General features: G+C 39.6%; 1 protein-coding gene across 1 annotated transcript in view; it reads left to right on the forward strand.

Annotated features, from left to right (window-relative positions):
• Positions 1–27,088, forward strand: part of tex264a (testis expressed 264, ER-phagy receptor a) — a 76,645-nt gene extending 49,557 nt beyond the window's left edge. Inside the window, exons 3-4 of the mRNA XM_031287668.2 lie at positions 20,153–20,324; positions 25,634–27,088. Coding sequence (XP_031143528.1) covers positions 20,153–20,324; positions 25,634–25,995 — 534 coding nt within the window. The 3' untranslated portion in view covers positions 25,996–27,088. The remainder of the gene's footprint in view (positions 1–20,152; positions 20,325–25,633) is intronic.
• The last annotated feature ends 873 nt before the right edge of the window (positions 27,089–27,961 follow it).

Below are 27,961 nucleotides of genomic sequence, written 5' to 3' on the forward strand. Positions count from 1 at the left end.
GTAAGAGTTTCCCAAAATAATTATTCTCTTTTCTTAAAGTTTACATCCTTTCCCTTCTTCTAGAAATGGTATATTATTGTGCTGTAATGACGACTTCCTCATTAAAAGTATGAGATTTCTTTCTGCTGGTAACATACACTATAACTTCTGACATATGCAGTCAAACATACTTTAGTAGTGCTTCGTCTTGTCTTGCACGTCCTTCTTTTGTAGTATGTGAACGTGTGCCTCCGAGCTGCTGTCATTCACACCATATTGGGTCGAGGGCTGCTGAGCTCTTCAGTTTTCTTCACATTTCTGTGCAGCAGTGTCTTTTACGGAAGACTGTCAGGCTGAAGTTAGTGTCATGTGTTTCACTGAAGAAGCAGTCAGTGTTGACATTTCCGGCATCTATGTTCCTGTCAGCTCCAGTAGAAAATCGATAAAAACTACCTGCCAAGCTGCAGGTTTATCTGAAGACCCATCTCTCTTTCTGGGGTGCTGCAGTGGAACTGAATAATGTTTCGGTATTTTATTTGAAAGGCCTTGTGTCCTACGGACTGCCAAAGCCGGCATGCACTTCAATTCAATTCAATTTTATTTATAGTATCAAATCATAACAAGAGTTATCTCGAGACACTTTACAGATAGAGTAGGTCTAGACCACACTCTGTAGTTTACGAAGCCCCAACTATTACAGTGGTTGCCTCAAGAGCAAGCATTAGCAGTAGCTATTGCGACAGTGGCAAGGAAAAACTCCCTTTTTTGTTAGGAAGAAACCTCGGACAGACCCAGACTCTTGGTAGGTGGTGTCTGACGGCACCGGTTGGGGGTGTGGTGAATGGTGGCAATAATAGTCATAATAAAGATAGTGAAACAGTGACCACAATGGTAGTCGTAATAGTTCATGTCATAGTAGGGCACAGCAGGGCGTTACGGGGTGTGGTGTGGCACAGCAGCCTGGGTGGACGCGGTTGGACGCAGCAGGACGCAGTCGGACACTGCGGGGAATCGCAGAGCGTAGCAGGGTGTAGTAAGTCCATAGCGTCAGCTGCACCCAGGACCCCGGTGTAGGTGCCACCCAATTCCAAGGTGTTGTTCTGGGTGAAGAAGAAGCATAGGGACTCCGGGGAGAAAACTCCCCAGAGCTAGGTTAGTAACAAGCATTTCTGGGACTAAGATGCACACAAAAGGAGACAAGTGAAAAGAGAGAAGAGGGAGCAGCTCATTGTGTCCTTGGAAGGAACTTCCGACAGCAGTATAGAGTTATAATAGCATAACTAAGAGAGACAGCTCAACATCAAACACCATCAGACCTGAGAGGGTCTGCTCAGGTCAACACTAACGCTGTCAGACCACATGAATTACATTATTTAGTCTTCAAGATTTTGGATGCTCCAAACAAGAGAGAATCAATAAATTGTCTCTACCTGGCAGAATGTATTTTACGTAAAAAGTTTTGCACGGCTCGTTCCAAGCCACTTTGTTTGTTTCCCATGTACAGAGCCAGGGCTGCGTATGAACCCTGGATTTTATTTTAGCGCGCACACAGTACGGATGGGTAGCAGACCGTGTAGAGATATTCACTGAATTTGGCAAAAGTATATTGAATTAGAATCACTGACTCCAACTTTAAAGTAGCAGAGTACAAAGCTATATCTTTGATGTGTAGCTTTAGTGTCATAAAAGCAGTGCGTTTTTAAAAGGGTGTGTATTTAATAAGAGAAAGCTCAGTGAATTTCAAGAGGGACAGGCAGTGAAAAGGTATTGGAAGTTAAAGTTTTACCTCCAGGGACAGCCCATAATGAGTACCAGAAGTAGAGTGACAGTATATAGAAATAGTGATGGAAAGCAATGAAGTAGACATGCAAATGGAAGGTTTTTTCCCTCTGACATCAGGCTTTTCTGATGAGCAATTTCTTAGCTATTGAGATACTAATTTAGACTTAGTGAGGTGTGGCCAAACTGAATGGAATGGGCTTTGGGTCAGTGTCCTCTGGAGCAAGGTGATATGCTCTTTAGAGAAGAGAGTTGTATGAGAAATTGCAATAAGGTGGGAGGTTCTTTGTGTTACACATTTGTCATCTGCATGTTTTTATATTTTAAATTAACTTTTAAATAAAACATATATGTTATGTTCCTGGCCACAAACGGATTAAAATAAATGATATAAAATAACTTTTTTTTCTGTCAACCAGTGGGGATTGTCTGTGTCAAATAAACTGAAATGTCAGAATACAAAATAGAAAATGGATCACACAGATCAAATAAAATTATTAACTAAAGTTTTTGACTGATGCTATACTGACTTCAGTACCTGCAGTGTAATCTATCTTTAGAGGCTCTATGCTGATTTTCATCAGTCACCCTCAAACTCTGAGCTCACTCAACATTTAAGCCCATATGGATCTTACATACATAACCAGATCTAAGTATCATCTTATGGTAATGTTTACTCCCTTGTTTGTATTATATCACCTTGTATTTCCAACATGTAGCTGAACGCAACACAAAAAGTAAAGTCAATTTTATTAATATCGCTCAATATTCCAAATCCAGAATTTACCTCAAGGGGCTTTACAATCTTTACAGCATAAGACACCCTCTGCCCTTTGATCCTCGATTCGGATAGAGTGTCAAATTGTTAGCTGGATGTTTTTGGAGGCAGAATGTACCTACTGTAAGTGAAGTTGGCAGGGGCAGAAAGATGGCCTCATGAGATGTGAATTTAAACACTGCCAGACTCACATCTGTATGAAGCCAGCTGGTCAGCCAAATGAAGGATCAAACAACATGAGACTGATTTTATATTGGTGTTGCTAGACTCGTCACCAGCCCACTGGTCGACCGCCCCACCAGGAAAACTCCCACTCCTCCAGATGGCCTGTCTGCCTCTGATTGCCAATATCCATCCAAGTGTTATTCTGAACAACTTAATAACTAAAGCAGTATCATAAGGCAAGCAATGTTCTTCATCATTTAGACTTCAACATTAAACATGATCAGAACCGTACCATAAAAAACTGATCACAGAAGAACTGGCTTATTTTCAGTAACTTTGCCTCCAAAACGTGACTGAAGAAATTACTATGCCTCTTCCACAGATTGTGTTTTGATTGAGGATTGGAGCATAATAAGTGGACAAACGAATTGAAACAAAAATACTGTTAAGCTGGTGTTTATTGCACTTTTTCTCAGCTCTATGTTTGAGTCCCTGTTCTCTGGGGTTCACTTCCTCAAACAGCAAAAAAATATGAACCTTTTCAGGTTTCTATTTCTTCACCATAATCTTTATTTAATAATAGGCATTAGATCAAATATGGCCTTTGTTAAAATTGCTGGTGTACTGTGAAAAGTGCCTTCATCATGAAGAGTTGGTTTAAATCAGTGTTTGAGTTTATCATCGCAACAAACCTATAAAACTGAATTGGTTGGCAATGTTTTTGTCTCAAATATTTCTTATAATGTAATAGCTTTCCTTCTTTCCTTCAATCTGGCAATATATCTCATATTACGGCATACTATCACTTGTCTAAACCCAAGAGTCATGTTTTCTGTTATTTTCTCAAAACTCTTTCTGTTAAATTTATCTTTAACTTTTGTCTATTTTTTTTCTTTCTCTGTAAATCTGTTCTTCCTGTATTCTTCACATTCCTGCTCCATCTTTTGGCCTGGGTTTCTCTTTAACTGCACCCATAAAACACAGTCATTAGAACAGGATCAGGCTGAGAGGAGCACAGAGGGGATATTCAGATAGGAGCTTTGTCAGCAGAAGGGACTGTTAATTGTAACCATTAGGCTGCCGTTGTGCCACACTGAAAGAGCTCTAATAGTGGGTGGCCTATGGTTTAAACATGCTCTTGCCCCGTGGAGATGTATAGCTACTTTAACCCAGATCCAACAGCTTCTGTCTTGGAGCTGACACCAGATCATCCCTCCCTGTATGTTTTCCCCTGGTCTTCGGGCATGGAGGCGTGGCGCTCAAACAAATTGTTATCTTTGGTACCCCTTAAAAACATGGCATTAGTCGGTAGATCAGACCCAGTTTCCGTTCCACTCACACTGATTGTGGCCATGGAAGTGAAGTTTGTTTGCCTTCTCGATCACCGCTCTGTTGGCAGTATGTGCAGATTATGGGGGTTAATTAAAAGACTCAAACAGAATTAAACTCCTATTAGCCACTGTACTCTGCCAAAAGGAGATATTGGCAATACTATTGCTTTGAGGACTATTTATTGTGATGGATGTCACATTGGCTCATATTCAGAGTTGAGATAGGCCAGTATAGAAAGAAATTATCAGCAGGATTTTGTAGTTTATCATTCAAACTTCAGCTTGGTGTTTCAACCCACTGTGTTTATGAACGGCCACACATGCAGGGCAATGTTTACTCAAAACCGGGTGGTACCCAACATCTCTGGGATTTTAGATTGTAATCTTTTTTTCCTCGTAATCTTGTTATAATTTTTTTTGCTCCATGGTCTCCTCTGGAAAAGGATGCAGGTGTTAGGATAGAGTCTACATACTTAGGGTAAGGTTATACTTGTTTCTTTGTGGGCTCATTTACGCATACCTTACTCATGATTTTTTTTTTTAGCCGTGCTAACGGATCGGCTTCAAAGATGGCAATGCCATTTGTTCAGTCAGTCTTTCCACCACTCCGGTCACGGACAATGAATTCAAATTTCTTTGGTGATCCTCCGACGTTTCCTCTAGTGCCACCATGAGGTTGACCTTTTTGGATTTCAGTGAAATGACTCAACTATTGCATGGCTTGCAATGAAATTTGGACGTTCATGTTCCCTCCCAGGATAAATTGTAACTTTTGTTATTCCTTGATTTTTCATCTTGCGCCATCACTACTTTGCTTCTTGACCAAATCAGAATATGTCGTCTCACTTCTTAGCTCAAGGACAAGAATGTGGTTTTCATGCATAGTTTCAACTCTCATTGCAAATTTTCAAGGCTGTGTGGATCCATTTGATGGTCAGCATTACCTGGCATGGTCTGTGGTATTCATATGTCTTCATTTTTTTACTTTCTAGTTAAGGAGTAAAGCTCCTGACATGAGATGGATTTTGAGGTCTTAGTGTTCTGATCTGGAGCTTTTCAATTCCCCATAGAGCTGGGCAATATATCGATATTATATCAATATCGTGATATGAGACTAGATATCGTCTTAGATTTTGGATATCGTAATATGGCATAAGTGTTGTCTTTTCCTGGTTTTAAAGGCTGCATTACAGTAAAGTGATGTCATTTTCTGAACTTACCAGACTGTTGGGCGCCCAGATAGCTCAGTTGGAAGAGCGGGCGCCCATATATATAGAGGTTTACTCCTCGACGCAGCGGGCCCAGGTTCGAACTCCGATCTGCGACTCTTTGCTGCATGTCATTCCCCCGTCTCTCTCCCATTTCATGTCTTCTGCTGTCCTATCAAAACAAAGGCTGAAAATGGCCAAAAAAGAATCTTAAAAAAAAAAATGACCAGACTGTTGTAACGGTTCTATTATTTGCCTTTACCCACTTAGTCATTATATCCACATTACTGATGATTATTTATCAAAGATCTCATTGTGTGAATATTTTGTGAAAGCACCAATAGTCAACATTACAAGATCGTTGCAGTATCGATAGCAAGGTATTTGGTCAAAAATATCATGATATTTGATTTTCTCCATATCGCCCAGCCCTAATTCCCCACATGCCCAGCAATGGGTTGGAGGGGAAGAATTGTAAAAACAGGAAGACAGAGACTTTACTGTCTCAGAAGAAGAGCTGAGACTTTTGACAATTAATTCTACCAGTTACTAGTCTGTGTGGCAGAGCTTTTAGAAAAGCATGTTGTCTTGTTCAAACCCACATAACTTTAAATAAATTCTGCTTAAGTAATCAAGGTTACCAAAGATACCAAATATGTCAGGTTGTATCATGGAGAAATGTGTGTGGGCATAAAGGGATGCACAAGACATCTAGAATTTTCTATTTGACGTAATGGCACTGTTGAAAAAAACATGTCATCATTTAAATATTGGAACAAGCAGATTCAGTATGGTATTTTTGTTATTTACTTTAATGCAAATTAATAGAATATCTGAAGAGAAAATTAGGCTTCAATTGTCCGTCGTTGTTGTATCCGTGTCAGTTGCATTTAATTTAGTATGTGTGCCATGGCCACAGGTGTGCTTTGAGCTGGTGTATGCCCTCTTCCAGTGTGAATGCCAAGGATGGGTACCCATGGTTTATTCATAGAGAGGTGGTAGAATGCCTTATGGCTCATTTCTAGGGCTACAATGCCAGGCTGGCTAGGACTTTGTGAAGGACAATAGATGAAGTGAAGCCTGGTTAAAAGAATTTTGTTTCTTCCCGTTTGTCTTTCCAGTTTGGAAAGAATGATTTTCATCATCCATTATGTCTTTTTTTATGTTGTGCAGGTTGTTTCTTTTGCTCACAGTTCTTTGTTATAATGTGGACAGTCAGTCACTTCATTATTTGGCCATTTTCACAATACCAGACAGAACTCATTACTGCTACATTAATCACACATTTTCCTATCTGTGGACGCAATACTTTTCTTCAATTGCTACCTTTTTAATTATGTCTTGACAATATGAACATATATATATTGATTGGCTGCACATGTCTCTATGAGGATGCCACATGGAACTTAGGAACATTTCTAAGGATCTGCCTTGGGTTTCCTGTTTTTGTGAGCTTCATTATTTTGCTGAAACTTGACAAAATGCCACTTCTGCAAAATTAAGCCCTCTTCACTTGACAGGTCAGAATATATTCACTAATAATTTCTCAGTCCCACTAAATGCCTTCTGGTATGCTTGTGCATAGACACCGCAGCAGTGTGTAGAGGACTTATGTGGCATATTTAAGGTGCTCCGTACATGAGAAGCCTGCAGGAGAAAAGACTAGATAGTCCAGTCTCTCACTCAGCCAATGTCCACATCCTCGTCTCCTAATTGTATCTCATTAGAATAGAGATGTGAATATCTCTAACATTAGACTCTGAGATTAAGATCTCACTTACAGGAGGGGCTCTGTCTGCCTGTTTAAAATTAATCACTATTCATATTCATGTATTTCCATATCCTCCTTTCCATCCAATGGTTCACTGAATTTTGAAGCTTTAATGACCAGGACTAATTGACTGCAAACCTCTCCAATGGTTTTCTTAATGGCCTTGTGCTTTCTGTTGAATCCCTTTTTAGAAGGAAATCTCACAGCTGCTGTAAAGGCACTGTTTGCGTTAAAGCAAGTGTTTACTGTAGGCCTTTAGGGCACATTAACTTTGGTCCTCGAAGGCTGCATTCAGAGCTCACAAAGAACTATGCATCTCACTCAGTGCGTTTATAGCACTTAAGTAAACTGGTTATTGTTTTTCTGTAGCAATCCGATTTCCTAAACATCATGTAAAAGAATCGGAATCATCAGAATCATTTATTTTTCTCATTGTAAAACATTGAAATTGAAGTGCTACTCCTTCTGGTGCCTAGAAGTATACATTCATACGCACATGCCATACTAGGGCTGCACGATTATGGCCAAAATGATGATCACGATTATTTTGATCAATATTGAGATCACGATTAATTATCACGATTATTTGTTGATTTTAACCAAAACAAATTTTATTGTCACATAGGCTAATTATAACTGCTTTCACATCCATATTGTGCTACATTCCTCCTTTGTTGAAGGATACTAAGAGCACTCTGACACTGAAGCTTCGATACGTGCTTCAAACCATTAACTACAATTCCCTTTGAACCACTGCTCCGAAGGTTGCTTTGGTACGGAAAAAAATCACGTGACATATGACGTCCGAAGCAGCAACTGCCTCGTTCTCTGAATGAATCAGCTGAGTGGTTCGCAGCGCCACCGCCACACGCAAACCAGTCAGCTGCTGCACTGCAACTGGCACCGCCTCGTTCCGAGTCTGAATTGTAGCGCGCTCAAAGCATAAAAACTTGAATGCACAACATTGCGTTTGGTTCGTAGTAGCCTCTACAGTGACAAGCATTAGTTTGTTTGTATCGATTTATTTTCATTAACCTACTATGGAAGCATCTAGGAAGAGAGGTCGTTCTGACGTGGGAAAACTTTATTCTGATCGCTCCTGATAAGGTATGTTACGTATGTATGTATGGTCGATTTGGATAAAAGCGTCAGCCGGCGTAATCCGTTCCCTCTAAACGAATTTTCTCTAAATGTGGAGGTTGTGAGCAGAAAAAGAAACGGGCTCAGTCCAAAAAGTGTGGAAAAAATAATGTTCCTTATTAAAAATCTTTGAGTGTTCCCTATCCCACAAACCCCCTGGCCATAGTTACACAAGCACACCCAACTTGTGCCATGTTTTCCCAGCAAATCTTCTGTTTCCCAAGCACTTTCTCCCCAATACCCAATAACACAGTACACAAATTCATCAATCTTTATTTGTCAAAAGGATGATATCCCATTCTTAGTATACATGTACTGTGTGTGTGTGTGTGTCACTAGTCTAAAAGCCTCCTGTCCACTATCTTGCCGGGATAATTTAGATAGAGCCTTGGCACTTCGCTGTTGCTGAAGCTTCGAGTAATGAACCCATTTTCAAAACAGTTCTTCTAAGTAGTTCAGTGCTTCACCAAAGCTTCATTGCCCATCACTACTATGAAGGAGTATGCCATTTCAGCTGTTGTGCGACCGCTTTCCACACACGCACGTTTGCCGTGAAAAGATACAGGCAACGCAATTTTCTGTTCACGTTAACGCCGCATGTTAAAATCCTGCCTGGTATCTACCGGACGAAATAGCAACGCAGATTTCGGAGCCTCATTACGGTGCGGTGCCACTTAAATGTCTGCGTTGCGCTCTAATGCTCCAAAACAGACGTTAGAAGCAACAGAAACATCGCTGCATGTCACGCTAGTAAACACTAATAACACGTTACACAGCAGGTAACATTAGCCTACCATTAGCTACAGTAGTAACTGGATTAAACACGGCTAAAATGCTGAAAGCTAAACGGTGTAGTGTGACTGTATTTCACCGTAGAGGATTCCAACAGCGGGACGTACAACAGTCTGCCGCTAAAGCTATGAGCTAAAAGACACAAACGCACTGTCACTGCTGTTGTCTGAAAAGCAACACAGACGGGACAAAATGTTGCGTTTACTGGTAAACTCAACTGGTAAACCTCATGACCGACTGCTATGTGTTGTGGAATTTTCCTCACGTTACTCTGTCCTCTGTGACTGTCTACAAATAATTTCTAATACGGATACTTCCGGCTTCTGAACTGGTTGCAGTTCCACTAATGGGACTCTATGGAGCTATACCCCTCAAAATCAACTTTTCTCAGGATATAATTTTTTGTCTAGTAATTTGAATGTTACATTCGAAAGGGGAGGCAAAGAAAATACACACTGCTGAGTGTTAGATTTTTTAAAAGTTGCTTTTTTGTTCTAAAAAGCCTTTTAAAATGTAAATGACGTCATACACATCATACGGCCAGAGGTACTGCTTTACGGCAAGCTCTGAGTCACTTCCTTTGTTCTCTCGAGGCATCGACAACACAGCTGACAGGTTAGGCTCTCCCTGTTAATACACGTGCTAGAAAGAGGTTTGCTAATATTTTAAAGACCACGCCGAAATATTCACTCTGACATTCTGGTTCTGCTTTGGATGCTGTCAAGCGGGATCTCTGGTCGTAATCAGCCTTCACCGACCAATCAGCATTCATTAGCAGAATGCTAGCGTGTTATGGGCAACAACGACTCAACCTGTAAGAAATCGAAAGGACATAAGTACTCAACTTCAACTTTCGACCTATAATCCATGTTGAACTTGCAAAAACTACAATCAAATCTGAGATTTTTTAACAGCAATCAGGCGAAAGAGACAAATTTAGCCGTCTAGCTCCATAGAGTCCCATTCATTTTGCACTCGCTTGTGATCACCCCCAGTGGAACTCTGGTAGAACTGCAACCAAATTCGGTACAATGGGGCTAAATAGGGAGTGAAAAGGCTTTTCGTAGACAGGCTTTGCTGTTTACATCTGAACTAAGCTGCGCGGTGCAGGGAGCAACTCTGATTGTCTCATGGAAGCACGTGATCAGACAGTGGTTTACGGAGCTCAAAAAAACATTTTTTTTCAAAAGATCACAGTACTGGAAAAGTGCAAATGCAGTGCAAAACAAGCAAGATAATCATTCAGCATGATGAAGTCCTATTTCTGTAATTGAATGTTTAGAGTTGTGATGGCTGTGGAGAAAAAGCTGTCTCTGAACCTGGATGTGCGGGTTCTGACAGACCTGTAACGCCTTCCTGAGGGGAGTAACTGAAAGTGTTCGTGGCCTGGGTGAGAGGAGTCCTTGATTATGTTTTTTGCTCTGCTGAGGTAGCGGGCTGAGGCGATGCTGTCAAGCGTGGGCAGCGAGTAGCCAATGATCTTTTCTGCAGACCGGATGACCCTGATGAAAAGAGAACCCAAGTTTCTGTAAACCTGATAGGGGACTAAGAGAAACACGATTAATAGCCTGGTTTTAAATGTAAATGCTTGACCAGGATTCAGACTGCTTTTTAAAACTGGGTATTACAGGACAAAGACTTGGGAAGGACATACAGGGAAAGTATTACTCTGATAACACTGTGGTGAAAGGAAAAGAAAGCTCATTACTCTTAGCGGTGCTTTGCTGTACCCAAAATAACTGATATAAATAAGTCTAAAAAAGTCTGTTTTCACAGCTGAATAGTAGACTATTAAATTCAGACACGTGCAAATGATGAAATGATCCAAACAAAGAAGAAAAAAACTTGCAACTCAGGTTGCAGCATCATATATCACTAATACACTTAAAATGTGCAACTCTTGTTTAAAAACTAGCATTGACACAGAGGCTGTATGAATCTGTACTCTACTTGAGCTCAATGCTAATGTCGGCATGCTAACATGCTCACAATGACAACATGCTGATGTTTAGCAGGTTTCCATGTTCACCTTCTTTTTTTTTTTTTTTTTTTTTTTTTTGCTAATCAGCACCAGACACAAATTAGTCAGTAGGATTCCATTTCATGGCAATCCATTCAATAGTTGTTCAATGTGGATCAAAGTGGTGAACTACCTGACTGTTGGGGGTAGTTTATAATCCACAGCTGGAAGACCAGCTACTCTTATTGCCTCTCACCTCTCGCCAGCTCACCACATCAATTGTGAAAGACCTCTGGAGACCACAGTAGCTGCTGACAGAGTCGTTATACTTGAAGCTTATCAAGTGTTTCTGCTTATTGATTACACGGGTGCATGGAGAGGTTGCAACAAACCCATATCCTTGCCTTCTGCTCCTCCAGCTCCACAGCCTTTATAGCAATGCCATTTTTAGTCCTCAGATCTCTGGTACCTCCACCCACAGCTACCTATGCACACTTCCACCAGGGCATAGAAGCAAGTTGGAGGAGGCCTGGGCTTGCTGAATTGGATGCAGAAAATAGCCCAACTGCAGGCAGAATGAAAATACACTGTTCTGGGGAAGTGTGTGACCATAAGGGACAGTCTACTTCACACCTCGGTAGAGGTGTCCAATTCAGAGTTTTTGTCTCTTTCCACAGATAGAAAGGGGAAAAGGAGGTTATGGTGGGTGTGAGGAGGGTGGACTATGTGGCTGTAGTAGTGCAGTCGGACTAAATGGACCAGGGGAGAGAGAGAACTCAGGGGACTGTCACCAATTGTCACCATGAGTCACCCAACTTTTGTATTAATTTTCCTTGTAGTGTGCCTGGGGGCCAGGGTGAGAAATCATCCACCTATGAATAGATGTGTGAGTGTATCCGTATGTTTGTGTGTGAATGGATGGGTGTGTGTTCTGTACATAACCCATTGTGATGAAATGGCTTACACCCGGAGCTAGGGGCCAGGGGCCTTCTCATCTTTTCGTAGGGTCCATGCTAGTTGGAGGCTGTCACTGTGAATACAGGGCTGAATGAATGTTCTGTCTTCCTTTCATTATTCATCACCGCTTCTCAGCTATATCTCATGTTTCTCCCCGGAGGGTGAGGTGTGCTGTCACTGATTCTTTCTGCTGGCAAGACAACACCTTTTTCTGTCGTAGGATCAGTAGTTTCTTCAAATGATAGTCAGGGATGTTTAAAGGAAAAATCAGGTATTTTTTTTTCTCAAGCTACTTCATCATCTCCTTCAAGTGATGATTTCCTGCATTGTGAATAACTTTGAACATGACAGAAGCTTCATGAACTATTCACTTTCAATCAAACCTGTTACAGACCAATGGACCAAGGCTCTGTGTAGGTTTGTTTTCAGTTTAGTAGAAGTAGGAAGTTGCCTAGGAGCTCTTATTTTCTGAGTCATGTGCAGCCTTAGATCTTGTTATTCTCTCATAAACCCTCCATTGTTGATTTACACCGAATCCCAGGGGTTGTGATGAAGTGTTGTAATTTGCCTTTTTGTTGCCTACATGTTTCTTCCGCCTGGCTTGCCTACTTTTATTTAAGTTAGTGATTTTCTGTATTTCCTAGAATACCTTCTAACGTCTCCTAGACAACCCCACAGAACCTTTAGTGTCCAGCTGTTTAATGTGTTGGTGGAGAGAGTAATAAACCAAACGGGAGTGAAAGTAATGGCAGGGTGGTGCGTTTCTAGTTGAATCAAATAAGCATTAGCCTTTCACTTTATAGTGTGTCTTCTAGCTTTGGAGAGGGTGATAAGAAATTATTTTTTTTCCTTCTGTTATTGATTCCTGCATGTATGGTCGTTGAACATTCATGCAAGACTTTATAGCGTGTAAAAGAAAAAAGCTCTTTTCCTTTAGTTTTGAGAGAATTATACTAAAATCTAAAGTGAAGATCACTTAAAGCTTTTCTCTAATTAAACCTGTTATGGTTGTTGCAGGAAATATTATCAATGTGATGCCACTTTACATCTATATTTGCTCCTCAGGAATAAGAACAAAAATAAATCCATTTGGTTAGAAGGATCCAGACTACAGGCCAGTAGCACATCTGCTCGTCAGCATACGTTTCTTTTCTGATTACTAATTCTGATTACACTGAACACTAGAACAAGGACAAGGTAAAAATGTCCCCATTGTCTGGGTCATTCTCCAGTCAGACCTCTTGAATTTTGCTGCTGTTTGCTTCTCGACTTTGTGCGACTGCTGGCTTTTTGAGTGAGATTCTCCATCTTCTTCGTCTTTTTTTCTGGCATCAGCTACAAGAGCCACTGAGCTGAAAACAAACCGAGAGAGATGAGACATGAAAAGAAGAACGAAGCTAACGCGCAGATCTTTGAAAAAATGGCTGCTTGATGTTGTGTCTTTTAAGCCACATCTGGAAGCGGAAGATTGTTTGTGTAAGTGTTATTCACCAGACCTGAAAGGATGGAATACATTTCACATACAGCATGAGAGGCTAAAATACTTTATACAGTGTCATTATTGAGCTCTTCTGCTGTGCTCAGAGCCCATTTACTCTGTGGCCATGTTTATATTTCAGAGTCAGTTAAGTGATGCAGTAAGTCAAGCTCCAGGATGTTGTTATATGTTTACTTTCCTCTTATTGGTATTTCAATTCGAGAGGTCAAAGGCACTGTAAAAGCCCTATTAGACTGTCCCCTATATCTGTCTGTTTCTGCGTTTCTTAACCCGCCTTCCAAACACACACACACACACACACACACACACACACACACACACACACACACACACACACCGATATACAAACACATTCACAGTGTACGCCTTTTCTAATCATTCCTGATTAACCCAATGTCTAGTTACATCACCATTTAATGAACTTCCCAATAAACTAAGTGCTTTTAGCAGCACTCATTTCTTATTTAAAGTAGATTGCTGTCGTGGACAGTAAAATCCTATATATAACAATGAGTTTGTGCAACATTTTGTTTTTTTGGCTTTCTCTAAAGTACAGTAGTCTGGTTTCATAGCATTTGTGAAATGGTGTTTGTGTTCTGTCACCTGAGAGGATGATGAAGCTCATTTTGATTGTTACAATTATACTATTCCTCTGAGGCAGGGGTGAGCAATAATAGTAAAAAACTACTTGTATTGATTTTGTGGGAAATTACTGCTTGTATCTTCCTGTGAAGGTAAAAGGCTATAACTGTGACCTCCTCACAGCTGGTTATGTCTCTCTCCTGCACTTTTTCTAGCTTGATTAAGTTCACACCTCCTTTCTCACATACTCTTTCTGAGATCCTGTAAATACTTTACAGTTTCTGTCTATCAAATATATTACAATTTAAATGAAACCCTTCCAGGACAGTATAAGGCCTGACATCACAGATCATAATCAATTCTTCTGATTTTTCAGGTCTGTTACAACGCTGCTGTATATTACACAAGCTAAGTCATTTATATTTACTGTGGTTCCTATGGGGTTATATAAATCAGAATCATCATAAGGAGAGGGTCACTATATATATATTTATATATATATATATATATATATATATATATATATATATATATATATATATATATTATCACTTTCAGAAACTAGGCTAAATAGTGCTTAATGGATATGGCACTTAAGAACAAGTTTCGTAACAGAACAATAAATCGAAGGTAATTCCTCAGATTGATGCGGAAGTCCTGTAAATGCTCATTGATGTGCAAAATGGCCTAATACAACCAGGAAACTTAAAAGAATAGATATTTAGGCATCAACTGTGGTAAAATACCTGACTTTTGACAACATTTCTTGTCCGTCAAATTGTTTTGTTGCTGTCAAAAGAAAGAATACTAAATAGATATGTTATTTCAAGTGGTAGAGTCGTGGTTTTATCCCCAAGACTCACAAACTAAACTCTACACAATCTTATTTCTCTAATTAGGATGTATTGCCACCCTCAGAGGCTGTAACCATATAAAGTAGTTAAATCAGTTGGTGTGTATTTTGTTTGAAATTAAAACCTGTATACCTTTAGTGCTTGATTGCGCATGAATACAAAATTTTGAACATGAGTTTTAGTTTTTTGCAGGTGCAACACCATATGTTTGGCAATAATCTCTTCAAATAAAAGGCAGTGTGATTTGCATATGGAAATAAAGTAAAGGATATGTTGTATATTAATAGGATTACATATTGTCCATTAATCACTTATTCTCTAACAATTTAAATGTAATATGTTTAATAGACAAAACATTTCACTGCTGCAAAGTCATTAATTATTAGGAATGTTACATAACATAAGGGCCAGGACTTAAAGTGACCCATTTTGTAAAACCACTATACATTTAGGAACAGGTCTGTGGAATATTTTTGGTTTAATGGTGTTGATACCAACTGGTTGTTCACTTGCCGGTTCTTTGCCCAGGATGATGGATCAGTGATGAGAGAATAAGTGGGACTGAGTCTGCTCTGAGGCGGCAGGGAGGAACGACTGACCTGTCTTTAGACGGTTCAGTCTCATCCTCCTCCGTATCCTGCAGGACAGCACATTTCAAACCCAGCAGCTCCCGGACACAGACGTAGGTTAAGTGGCTGCATGTTGACTCCATGATAGGCTATAGGGAAATAGATGGCACCCAATCAGACAGCAGAAATGGAGGCTGAGACCAGAAAAGGGCACAGGGAGGAAATAGAACATCTTGCATGTTGCATAATTAAAACATTCAAGCCAGGAGCGAGTTTTGATTATGACAGGACAGTTAATCTATCTGCTATTTCTTTATTCATTTCCCTGGTAAGAGTAAATATGGATTAGTGAATTGTACCTTCCAAAGATGAGACCTGCTTTGATCTGCTGATCATTGTTTAATACTAGATGTTAGTAGTTTTTATTTCTTTGGCTGTAACATTAGAAAATGAATAAGAAGAATAAAAGAAATAGATTTCAGACTGTGTAAAGCAACAGTAGGGTTTGTGTAGATTTTTGCAGCAGTGACACCATTTCCAAACAAATATGGAGGTGGGTCAAATATGTATAAATTCTATTCTCTAATCTATTTTGAAGCAATGTATTATGTTAGCAATACAAGGAGTGATAAGGAAGAACCTAATATTCACATGTGGAGTCACAGAATTCTTTGAAATACATCTACGGGCAAAACTCTGGATATCAAAAGAAAGTGGAACTGAAATGAATATTATAATCACAGATTAAACATTGAAAAATATCTGCAGGGAGGGACACCTTTTAATAAACACCTCCATCTGGAGGTGATTTGGTTGGGAGGTGAGAATGAGATTTTTTTTTTTATGTTAGATATGTTCCTAGCACAGGTCTCAAATGGGTAAGAAAATTCATATCAAGCATGTGTTTTTTTTTTTTTTAAGATTTAAAGACTTTATTTCCATAGGACAGATGAAGACATGAAAGGGGAGAGAGAGGGGGAATGACATGCAGCAAAGGGCCGCCGGTTGGAATCGAACCCGCGGCCGCTGCGTTGAGGAGTAAACCTCTATATATGTGCGCCTGCTCTACCAACTGAGCTAACCCGGCCACTCAAGCATGTTTTTATTTATTTAACCTTTTTTTATACAGGTAATCTCATTGAGACACAGGGTCTCATTCTCAAGAGAGACCTGTTTGGGACAATACAACAACAGACAGACAGATTTACCAATAGTATTATATACAATGTTTAAATGAAAGTGCAAAGTACAAGAAGAATTAAAACACTAAACATACTAAAAACAACAAGTGTCTAAAGATTATCTTTTTCCAGTGTTTATTCAAGGTGATGCAAAAGCATGGCATGTTTAGTAAAAAAAAGACCTACACTGATCCATCAACCAATATACTAATACGTGACAAGCATCCATGCCACTGATATAGAAATATAAAGTAAAAAGCAAAACAAAATGACAGTAAAAACGTTTTTCCTTAACTTAGCATTATATTGTAGTTCTTGAAAGGAATGTAATCAACAATATGGCCTAAACTTGGCTGGCAGGTCGCAGGACCAGTCAACTCAAGCTGCATTGCGTACACACATGTGACATGCCTCACTCCCCCGTATCATTTACCAAACACACCCCCTCAATTTGGCTCTATTGTCTATTTAAGCTGCACAATTTCCCCATCTTTGCCTTGTCAGTGCTGCTGCTGCCCTGCACCTGTATCACTGCCTGCTGTTAGCCCCACCACCACCCCAGCATCCACCTGCAGACTCCGGCCAGGGGGAAGTTACTTCATCATCTCTCCCCAATATATAATAAACACAATATTCTGCTGTTATAATAAACATTTCAAACGTGAGTTGTCTGACCGAACTATGCATTCTAGCAAACGTTATTATAGTTGATCAAAATAAACCTGAAATGCTATTTCACAGAAAATATAGCTAAATAACTAAATTACTGAAAGTATGTTCCAGAGTGATGCATAATCCAGTCATATAAAATATTTTCACTGGATGGCCTGCTTAGCTTCACATACCACAGTAATGTCAAAGTAGCACTAATTACCTACGGCTACAACAAAATATTTTCAGTTGGTAGGAAAATTGTCATTTTTTCTATGCTGAAGGCAAAAACCCACACATGCAGCAGACGTGGTTTCACACTATCATGGAGTGCTGAGAATATTCAGGGTTGAGGAGTTCCCCCTCCCTGGTCCAGGGTGTGTTAATCAGTAAAACCACCTGATGTAGTTTCTGGTAGGAAACCTGCAGTCCCTGCTAGCACGAGGGTTAACGGAGAGACTATGATAATTATGAACAAGTTACTGTTTTAATAAGGTAAATGTTTCTCTGTGTGTGTGTGTGTGTGTGTGTGTGTGTGGGGGGGGGTCTGTGTCTACAGTATAGTGAACTGTCTTTGTCTAGATTTTCCTGTTCATTATTGGAGCAGGTTCAAGGAGATGGGTACTCATTTGCATTGGCAGCCCCGGGGCTGGAGCCCCTGTGTGTAGCAGCCAGGTGATTCATACCAGCTCCTACGGTCTTATTTTGCAGAGGATTAGATTAAAACCAATCACTCAGCCTAGATCACCGTGACCCAGAGGAAAATGAGTCCGGTGACTGGTGTAAAACCATCCAGCCCTCGGAATAGACCAGAATAGCCCTCTTTGTCGCACAACCATGGCAACATTGCCATTCTGTACCTTCAATTCAATTTTGAGACGAGGCATTTATGAAATTCTGAGAACATTCACGCAGAGAGCGGCAGACCAGCATGAGCATACAAATTTAAATAAAGGGAGTTTATATTGCATAGTGGGGTGTGATCTATCTGTTAACATGTTCATGTGCAAAGGATATGTAGGAAAAACCACAAGAGATCCCGAACAAAGAGAAGTGGAACTCTATAGTACTATTTAACGGAAACATTTATCCAAAATCAACTTTATAGAAATGAAACCCTCAGACTTTCCACTTAGAAAATATGGAGTATAATATGGAGTATAGTGTCTATTAAAGGGAGTGGAGATTTGGAGAAACTGCTTCTTAAAAGAAAAGCACTTTAGATTTTCTAACTGGTCTCTTTAGGCCTGAGAGAGGTTCAAATAAAGAATTGAGTTTGAAACTTTGCTTGTAAGTAGATATATTGTTATGATCAACAACAAATACAGTTTGTAGAAAAATATGTTATTTAACTTAGTACATTTACTTAAGTACTAAAATAAAATATTGTGCACTGGTTTATTTTAAAGGTCTTATATTATGCTAATTTTCAGGTTCCTACTTGTATTTTAGTTTTTACTAAAACATGTTTAATATGCTTTAATGTTCAAAAAACACATTATCTTTCTCATACTGTCCGTTTTAGCACCTGTCTTTTTAAGCCCCCCTCCCGAAAAGCCCAGTCTGCGCTGATTGGTCAGCATTTCTATGTCTTCAGCATCTGCGCTCTCGGCGTCTCTGCACCGTCATTGCAGCCGGGGAATGTCTGTAGCGGTACTTTCTACCTATATATATATATATATATATATATATATATATATATATATATATATATATATATATATATATATATATATATATATATAGTATAGTATAGTTGTGACATCACAACCATCCTGAAGTCCCGATGGCTCGTTTAGAGGCACCACTGTTTAATACAGGCTGCGTGCATTTCTCTGTAGATTGTGTGTTTTGATACGTCTTCCACAACTGTAGCTAAAAGAGATTTGTTGTTCATTGTTGAGATCTAAGAAATGTGATAGAAATGAGAAAATGTGCTAGTGCTACCTATACAGCATGATGTGTTGAAAAGTATGGATAACAGTGGACCCGCATTAATGAAAGAAAATCTATGTTGAATATAATTTTTCATCCACAGGAGAGGTAAAGTTTTGTTGTGTGGAGTAAAATATACTTAAGTAAAGCTGTGCAAACTGTTTATCTATTAGATTTTGCGGAACTTGCACTTCTTAAGTTTAATCTACTGTCAAGCCTTTTTGGTCATGTATTCCTGCATGGTATCTCATACTAAACCATTCATGTGTCACTTAGCAACCGATCATAGCTGAGGTCGGCCTTTGCAGCTTACCCAGGTCTCCTTCCTGCTGCACTCTCACATCTCTGCAATCCCCTGAGAACTATATAAAAGCATGAGGCAAAATTATGCAAGGCTAATGTCCTCTTTAGAGAAAATATAGTATAATATTTATAAACTCTCCACTTTCTACACACACCACAGGAGGGTGCAAATGTAGACACATAGATATGGATGGCAATGCAACTTTAATGGACTGGGTGGGCATATTTATATTAATGTGCCAAAGACATAGTGTTATGTCAGCAAAGTGAAGACATTTTAAAGCTACATATCTCTGATATTTCTTGCTCCTCTGAAGTATTCTACCCTTCTAAGACCATCACAGTTATCTACGTTGTCCATATTTTCTCAAGCCAAATGTTGTCATTGTGTTACCATGAAGCAGTTAATCGAGCAGAACGACAGAAGCAAATTTCCACCTAAATCTTCAGTCTGATCTGTTCTTTGGTATAACTGACCACTAGTCTCAGTTTATGATAATTTACATGCTCATCTCTTTCTTTCCAATCCCAGCACAATGTAATTATAAAAGGTTAACACCTCCCTAATTAGAAGGACCTGTGAAAGTTTGTGATGCTGTGTTGTGCAAAATCCAGCTGATATTCAGGCTTCATTTCATTTAGTTTTTTTGTGCACAAAACAGGGTAACAATGCCTTATGTTATACATCTAACTGTCCACTGTCTCTTTTTCTTCCACAGGAGAGGAAGCTGTGTGCATTCCCAACCATTGAGATCTGTAGCTCAGATGTCATCAACTATATGGTTCCACTGTCTCGCCAGACAGACTTCTTTGTTCCAGAGATGAAGGAGGAGGTTAAAACGGATGTTAAAGAAGAGGACTCTGATGAGGACAGAGGAACTGACATTACAGGTACAGCTGTGCATTTTTGTTCATTCCAACCAAGTTGTTACTGTTGAGCCCCTACTAAGAAATAATTGACAGTGTTAGCCAGAAATCTCACCCAAACAACATAATTCCAGATACTAAGAGAAATGTTTGTTTCACTGAGAAAATACAACTGATTCATCAAATGGCAATTGTGTTCTGCTCTATTGAGACTATAGCTTGTGTCAGTTAGAAGCAAACGTAGAGGAATATTTTATAGGTGAGAAAACATAGAGGAAACTTTTATTTTGTCCAACACCGCACTGGCTCTCCTCCTGCCCTTGATCACTGAGGACTATGTGATATATGAGACTCTGTAATTGTTCTGTCACTACAAGTATGTGTCTTCATGTGCAATGTCTACTCTGCCGCTATCACTCTTTCAAACTTGCTGGACCTGTAGGCTGGACCCATGGCAGTATTGACTTTGTCATTGTACAAATCACTAGAGAAAGAAAATGGTGTTGCTTCGATGGGGCAGAGTGGGTGGAGGTGGGCTGATTTACATCAGGTGCTGTCTACCAGTTGAGCTTAGATCATGTTACATCCCTTGTAAAAACAGTTACAATGTGAAAGGTGTATCAGGAAGAAGGTCTTACGTGATCTGCACATGTTTACATGTCTTTGTCATGTTTAGATTGGGGTTGCCATCGAAGCAGAGTGGCGTTGCCTGAGGCATGTAAAGCCTAACTTCAGACCGTAACAGCACAATTGTCAGCTGTGGTGCAACTGACATTCTGTTGAACTGAGAGTCAATGCTATTTACTGGACCACTTTAAATTAGTTAGTCAGCATCACCAGACCGAGACGCTTTGATCATGGTCTGCTTTTCTTACAAATGAGGAATTAATAAGAATGAACCAAAGGGCAAGAAAACATGTCAGATAAAATTAAGTTGATCTTGCATGTTTTCTAATCTTTTTAAATGATGGTGTCGTTCTTTCCCACACCACTTACTAGCACGCACGCACACACTCTCTCACACACTCACACTCTCTCACACACTCACACTCACACACACACACACACACACACACACACACACACACACACACACACACTGCAATATAACTTCTCATGGTCTCAGACCCCCATGCAGGGAACTGGGTATGGTAGGGGTGAAAGTCAAATTTAAGTTTTTCACATGGAATCAAATAGAACAAATAGTTCAAATAAGGAGTGTTACAAAAAATCAAGCCTTTGGGATTACAATGTAGATGATACAAAAACACTTCATGTGTACTCTAGGCTCTGTTTATAGTAATGTGAGATTTCTTTGTATGCTCCTTTTGGAAACACTCAACACCTAGGGCCACTTTATTGTTCACAAGAGAGCTAATAAGGAGCTATTGTGTGATTGGTGGTAGCAGTAACATAAATGGAGATTCAAGAGGGACCAAATCTCTATTGCAAAGTGTTACTTTTATCAGACTTTATACAGCTTTACTGTATGTGGTAGGAAATCAGATTTTTTTCTCCAACTGAAGAAACTCTTTTTGTTGAGGTGTGCATTTTTAACATTTGCACAGTCAGCTCAGGTGTTATATGTTGTACAACAAGAAGAAGGCAGGTGTGAGGGAATATGAATGTCTTGCCTATTTGTGTGCAGTGTTCCTACATCATGGCTGTTGGTTTATTACATGAGTTTTAAGGCTCAGTATGCCACAGTCAGAAATGGTGTGTGTGTGTGTGTGTGTGTGTGTGTGTGTGTGTGTGTGTGTGTGTGTGTGTGTGTGTGTGTGTGTGTGTGTGTGTGTGTGTGTGTGTGTGTGTGTGTGTGTGTGTGTGTGTTCCCAGACACAGCTGAGCTTTCTTAATGAGAGACAGATCAATCAGTGGAGCTAAGCTTTGTCTGACAAGCCAACTGTGGAAATCCCGCTCCGGCACCTGGGAGATTGCCTTCGACTTTTCATCCCTCAACTCCACTGTCCACTTTATTTATAGACCTTCTTGACCATAAACTCTGCCTGTGCCCGAACATTTGTCCTACTTCTACCATCACAGAGCACCCTGACAGCAAGGAAACACCAAAACAAAATGAAAACACATTTATGATAATCTGGGGATCACAGCAGCCACTGTTTGTGCTGCGGGAAGATTGTTAATCATTTGAGGACACAAACCAGTGTAAGACAGGGCTTTTATTTATCTTTTTGTAATCACTGTATAATTACACATCATTAGGTAGGTGGTAAATTTGACATATCAATGTAAGCAAAATGCAATAAAGTGCAATGGAAACGGAATAAATTATGACAAGTGACATGAAGAGTGCGACTTTGAATCTTCGTCTCCACTGTGCAAAGATGTTGGAAACATTAGATCTGTGCGGTACAATGAGGAGACTGTAACCTTCCTCAAGGTAATACATGAAACAAACATAAAAGCCATATTTACATTGTTTTTATTTGTTTGAGGTTCGACTAGTGCTCTTTTGATTACATCATTTCAAAGTGCCCTCTTCTGCAATGATTTCATGGCATCTGACTGGAGCATTAGTGCCACCAGCTGCTAATCTTAATGCGGCCAACTCCTAATATTAACATAACAGTAGTGGATGGAAACATGTATTTATTAGCATTTTCTTTTGCATATTTTCTGGGAATTTGGTTTAAATTTGGATGGAAACAAATTGTTTTTTTCTGAGAAACACACTGTTTACTATGACATACATGTGCAACCATACATGTGCATATTTACAAAATGTGCATATTTTTATGAGTAGCCTTAAATGCTCCTTCCTCCCAGCCCTAATTTGTAAACAAGAAGATCCATCTACTGTATCACCTCTTAACTTCTGTTTATGCATTTTATTGCCGCACTTTTCTCACCATCCACTTAGACTCTGATTCTCCAAACTCTCAGCATGCCTCAGTCCTATCAGTGTCTAATTACCTCCTTAAAAATCCTCTCCTCTGTTCCAAACAGTTGGTAGAACAAGACCTTGATTCTCTGCTAATAATCCCAATGGGCCCAATTTAGCAACTAATTTAGGCAAATGTTATCTAAAAGACTTTCAGAGGCACAGCTGGCTTTAACCAGGGTACCAATTTCAGGACTTGCTTGCAGCTGTAGAGAGGGTGAAAGTTTTCCAGTTTGTTGAGGCTCTTCCTTGGGGGACTGTCCACCCAATTACCCTAAATAGTCCCATTATTTCCTGTAAAATCCCTTGTATTGTAAAATGAGTCTCAATGGAAATCTCCTTTTACTGCAACAAGTACATGAAACATAAATCACTTTTAAAGCAATACAACTCAGTCCCATCACATTCACATGGACCTGTTCCACTAAAGATCATTCCCAGAAGTTTTGTTTGGACCTGCTAGCTAATCAACAGGCCCATTAATAGACGTTATAAATAACCTAAATGGACTTTGTTCCCATATATGATATTCTTCACTGCAGACAAGATCAGATCTGCTAGATGTGATAATTAGATTGCTGAGTGATGTTAAGATTCGACTGAATGAAAAGGAAAGACTGACCTTAGCGAGGAGCTTGGAGACTCCTTGTTTATTGTATTCAGGTACCAGATGACACATTTAGTGCAAACACACTTTGATGTGTGGATGAGATTTATTTGAAGAGTGAAAGCAGCAGGAAAATAGCTCGGACAATAGTGTTTTAGTGTCTTGTGGGATAGTCAAGTCAACTCTAGTCAGATTTTATTTGTGGAAGACATTTTATATCGAGGCTGTTCATTTTAAACCAAATAAGATATAGTCACTTCAAAAATGTTAAGTGTCAGTATATTGCACAAGAACAAGAGGGGTAAAATTGTCAAAACAATACAATAACAGTCATAAATTAGAAAACCTTTGAACCCAGAATTTGCCTCTTACATTTATAAGTCTTGACTCCTATTTTAATTTGTAATTTTAGGCAGTATAAGCAACAAAGGCCTCATAGCTTTCATTTGTCTCCCTCATTTCAGTTGAGTTAGATTTTTATCTTTGACCTTTTTACAAACCTTAAGTTATTTCAACCTTCATATTGCTTCATATATATTTCTTACAATTACTATGTTTCTGCTCACAACATTACAGCATCTTACTTCTGGTTCACTTAGACACAAACACCTAAAAATAACAAGTATGAGATAATGAATAACTATTCTGTAGTAGAATCATCATCAAAGGCCAATTGGAATCAGGTTTAGGCTGAAAGCATTAGCAAGCTGATGATGTGGGTGAGGAAATCTCCATTAATTAAGCTAATGGACTTGTTCATGATGATTTCAGATATGTGGTATATGCTGCAGACGGCGGCAGCTAGAACATTCCCTCCCTGCAGAGCTATAGTTGGCTGTACTGCAGCACAATACAGGAACATTAGATGCAGGTAATGTTGCTAACATGGCTATGACTCGTCTTTGAGTTTAGATCTTTTCTCTCTTTAACAATAACAATCTGGGTCCTATGAGCTCACCTAGCGAGCTTTATAACCAGGCTCGCCAGCTGAAGGAAGTGGGGTTGGTATCATTATAATAAAGTAAGTTAAACATACAGATCTGGTGAATTTTAAGTGACCAAAGAATCAGAAGTTTCATAACACAAACGTTATTTTGCACACTTTTTTTTTTTACACAGGATGGGAGAGAATGAAAATGCATAGGCACACATCTTTACACTCTTGCATCATCTTTAATGAGGTTACAAGGCATAATGTTAAAGTTGGTTACTGTATATTAACCTTTGTTTCTATATGAAAATAGTGATTTAAAAAAAAAAATGTTTAGCCAGTTCTGTCTGGCAGTCAATCGGTCCAAACTCTAATATCTCAACAACTAATGGATGGATTGTATGTAATGGATGTACAGATATTCATCATCCCTAGAGGATTAATCCCCTTTTCCTCTAGTGCCACCATGATGTTGACATTTGTGGTTTTGGGTAAAATATTCTGGTAACTACTGCAGCGATTGTCATGCAATTTGGTAAAGATATTTACGGTCCCAAAGGATGAATTGTAATAACTTTGATGATGCTCTGACTTTTCCTCTAGCACCATCATCAGGTCAAAATGTTAATTTGTTTGTAATTGTAATTTGATGGTAACACCATCATAGGTATTTTTAGTGTGCTTTTCTGAATTGTGGAGGTAGTATTGACTTCTTTCCAGGTCCACCCAGGAATATCCAACACTATACGTACAACATATTAGCTTATAATACATCAGCACACAACACCTTTAGTTCACTCTAATTGGGTTTTCCTTTCCTATAATCTTTTAGTTAGTTCTTTTGCTAATTCAGGGCCTATTTTTATCTGTGCCTCTTTCCTGTGTTGCTGCAGGTGCAGACTCCCACAGTGATGTGAGTTCAGTGAGCGGCGGCGTGCCCTGGGACAGCAGAGAGACATCCCTGGCTGCTTCCACAGCCGCCTCCCTGGCATCTTCCCTGCCTCTGAGGGACGTAATGGATGCAAATGAAGACATTAAGCACAGGGACAACAGCGAGAGGGGCTCAAACGAGTCAATGGGCAGCGGCTCGTCCTTTGAGGAGCTTGACATGGATCAGGAGGAGCAGGAGGCAGGAGAAGAGAGGGAAGAGAAAGGAGATGAAGAGGCGGAGGTCCCTGAGGGTGAAGACGGAGCAAGAGAAGCAGTTGAACTGGTGGCTGAGAAGAAGCAACCCTTGGGGGATGGAGAGGAGTAGGGAGGATGCTGAAGAGAAAAGAGATGAGGCCATGTAACACTGGCATGCTAGAGAGTTTCTCAGTTGTCGCTGGTTATCTGTCATGTAATCTTGTTGGTGGATCTAAAGCTGTTTATGCCGTGACCAACATGCCGTATCTCTGCGCCTTCTAATTCTCTTTTTGAAGCCTGTACTATTGTTATACTGTAATCTCATTTCTTTTTTTTTTTTTATAATTACTGATCCTATATTTAAACTCTGTCAGGATACAACAGACCGTTCATTTGGCTAAGCCTTCTTGAGTAAACCTAATTTTCTCTGCACATAGTGTGTGGCAAATGAGAGGCAAGATTTGTTCAAGTATATATTTCATTTCAAACTGTAATCCTGTGTGAATCCCCACCATTCTTTGTGACACTTCAGTTTAAGATTAAGATCAGAGGAAGGACATTGACGCCAGCTATCCTGGATCATCATACAGCATCTTTTCACCCATGTGTAACAGTTGATATTGTACCCCACTTCCCATGTCCTGAGGATTTGTCTGTAATGTGTTGGTGTGCATTACCCGACTTTGGTGTCTTGATATACAGTAACGATGGGGTGAAAATGTGCAGGACCTAATGCTGTAAAAATGTTGACAGACCTACTGTATTTCAGTGTGTTGTTAAAAAAAAAAAAAAAAAAAAAAAAAATCCAATGTGGAGAATATCTATCACACAGGGGATAATTCAGAAGTCTGAGGCAGAAAGAACTTTTATCAACACCAGTAACATCTCCAAAGCCTCCAAGTCACCAGGACTAACAATTACAGTAAAATGCAATTCAAAGATGCAAACTTTTCGCCTTGGATACTGTACAGAATATTTTATTGTCACCCTGTTGCTCAGATAACTGCTTTAGATTTTAACGTAATATTCTCTTCTATAGTCGATTTGTTGAACCAGTCTACAGTTCTGTTTGTAGCCAAAATTCACTCTTTTCCAGAGACTAGTTGTGATATGTTCGTAGGTTGAAATTGTTGGTGCTGTGAGACATTGGAAGTAATGTTCAGCACATTGCCGTGGTTGTGTCTTTTTGTCTGTAATAAAATTTTCCAATGAAAAATTAAGTTGACAGGAATCAGTTGTGCTTAGATTTCGCTGCACAAAAAAAAAAATCATATAACCCTTATTCTAAACAGTCGTCTTTTAAAAATAGCCATCTGTAAGTTTTAATACAAAGCCACATCACTACTGCTCTACGCTTGAGGACAATTCTTATCCAGACCGAGTGATGTTGCAAAGTGTCGGTGGCAGTGAGACACATTGTTGTTAAGAAGTTAGCGCCTAATAAGTTATTAAGCTCTGTCTTAAACACTTTCATGGTTTCCAATTTTAATGACTGCCTCTTTCCGCTGCTTCTTTTGGAAAGGCAAAGAGCTGAATTCAAAAGCTGAATAAAAGAGAAACATTTAAGAAGGAGCCAATAATGGCGTAATGTATGTTTCAGTGGCAAGTCGAGAAAGAGAAGCAAAACTCTTTTAAGATTTTTTTGAGGGAGCAATTTCCCCACAGGCAGACTTGGCATTTTTTTGGGTTTGTTTTTTGATTATTTTTTGGGCTTTTGGGCCTTTATATGATAGGACAGACGAAGACAGGAAAGGGGGTAGAAAGAGGGGACAACATGCAGCAAAGGGCTACAGGTCGGACTCGAAACTGGGCCGCTGCAGCAAGGACTGAGCCTTGGTACATTGGACGCAAGCTCAACTACGTGGGCTACCAGGGCGCCCAACACTTGGCATTTTTAATCAGTGCGCACAAAACAACACAAATGTGGGCGCCTTTTGAGAAGCACAAGCTCTCTTAAAAGATCATTACATAATCCTATTGTATCCGAATTCTGTCACCTTAGCAGGAGTTGCGTTAATGTGACCAGCATTTGGATGAGTGGTATGGCATTTGTCAGTTTATTTAATCAGCTGTGAGTACAGCAGAAGAGGAAGAAT

Source organism: Sander lucioperca, chromosome 6, assembly GCF_008315115.2.
Source record: "Sander lucioperca isolate FBNREF2018 chromosome 6, SLUC_FBN_1.2, whole genome shotgun sequence".
Lineage (NCBI taxonomy): Eukaryota > Metazoa > Chordata > Actinopteri > Perciformes > Percidae > Sander > Sander lucioperca.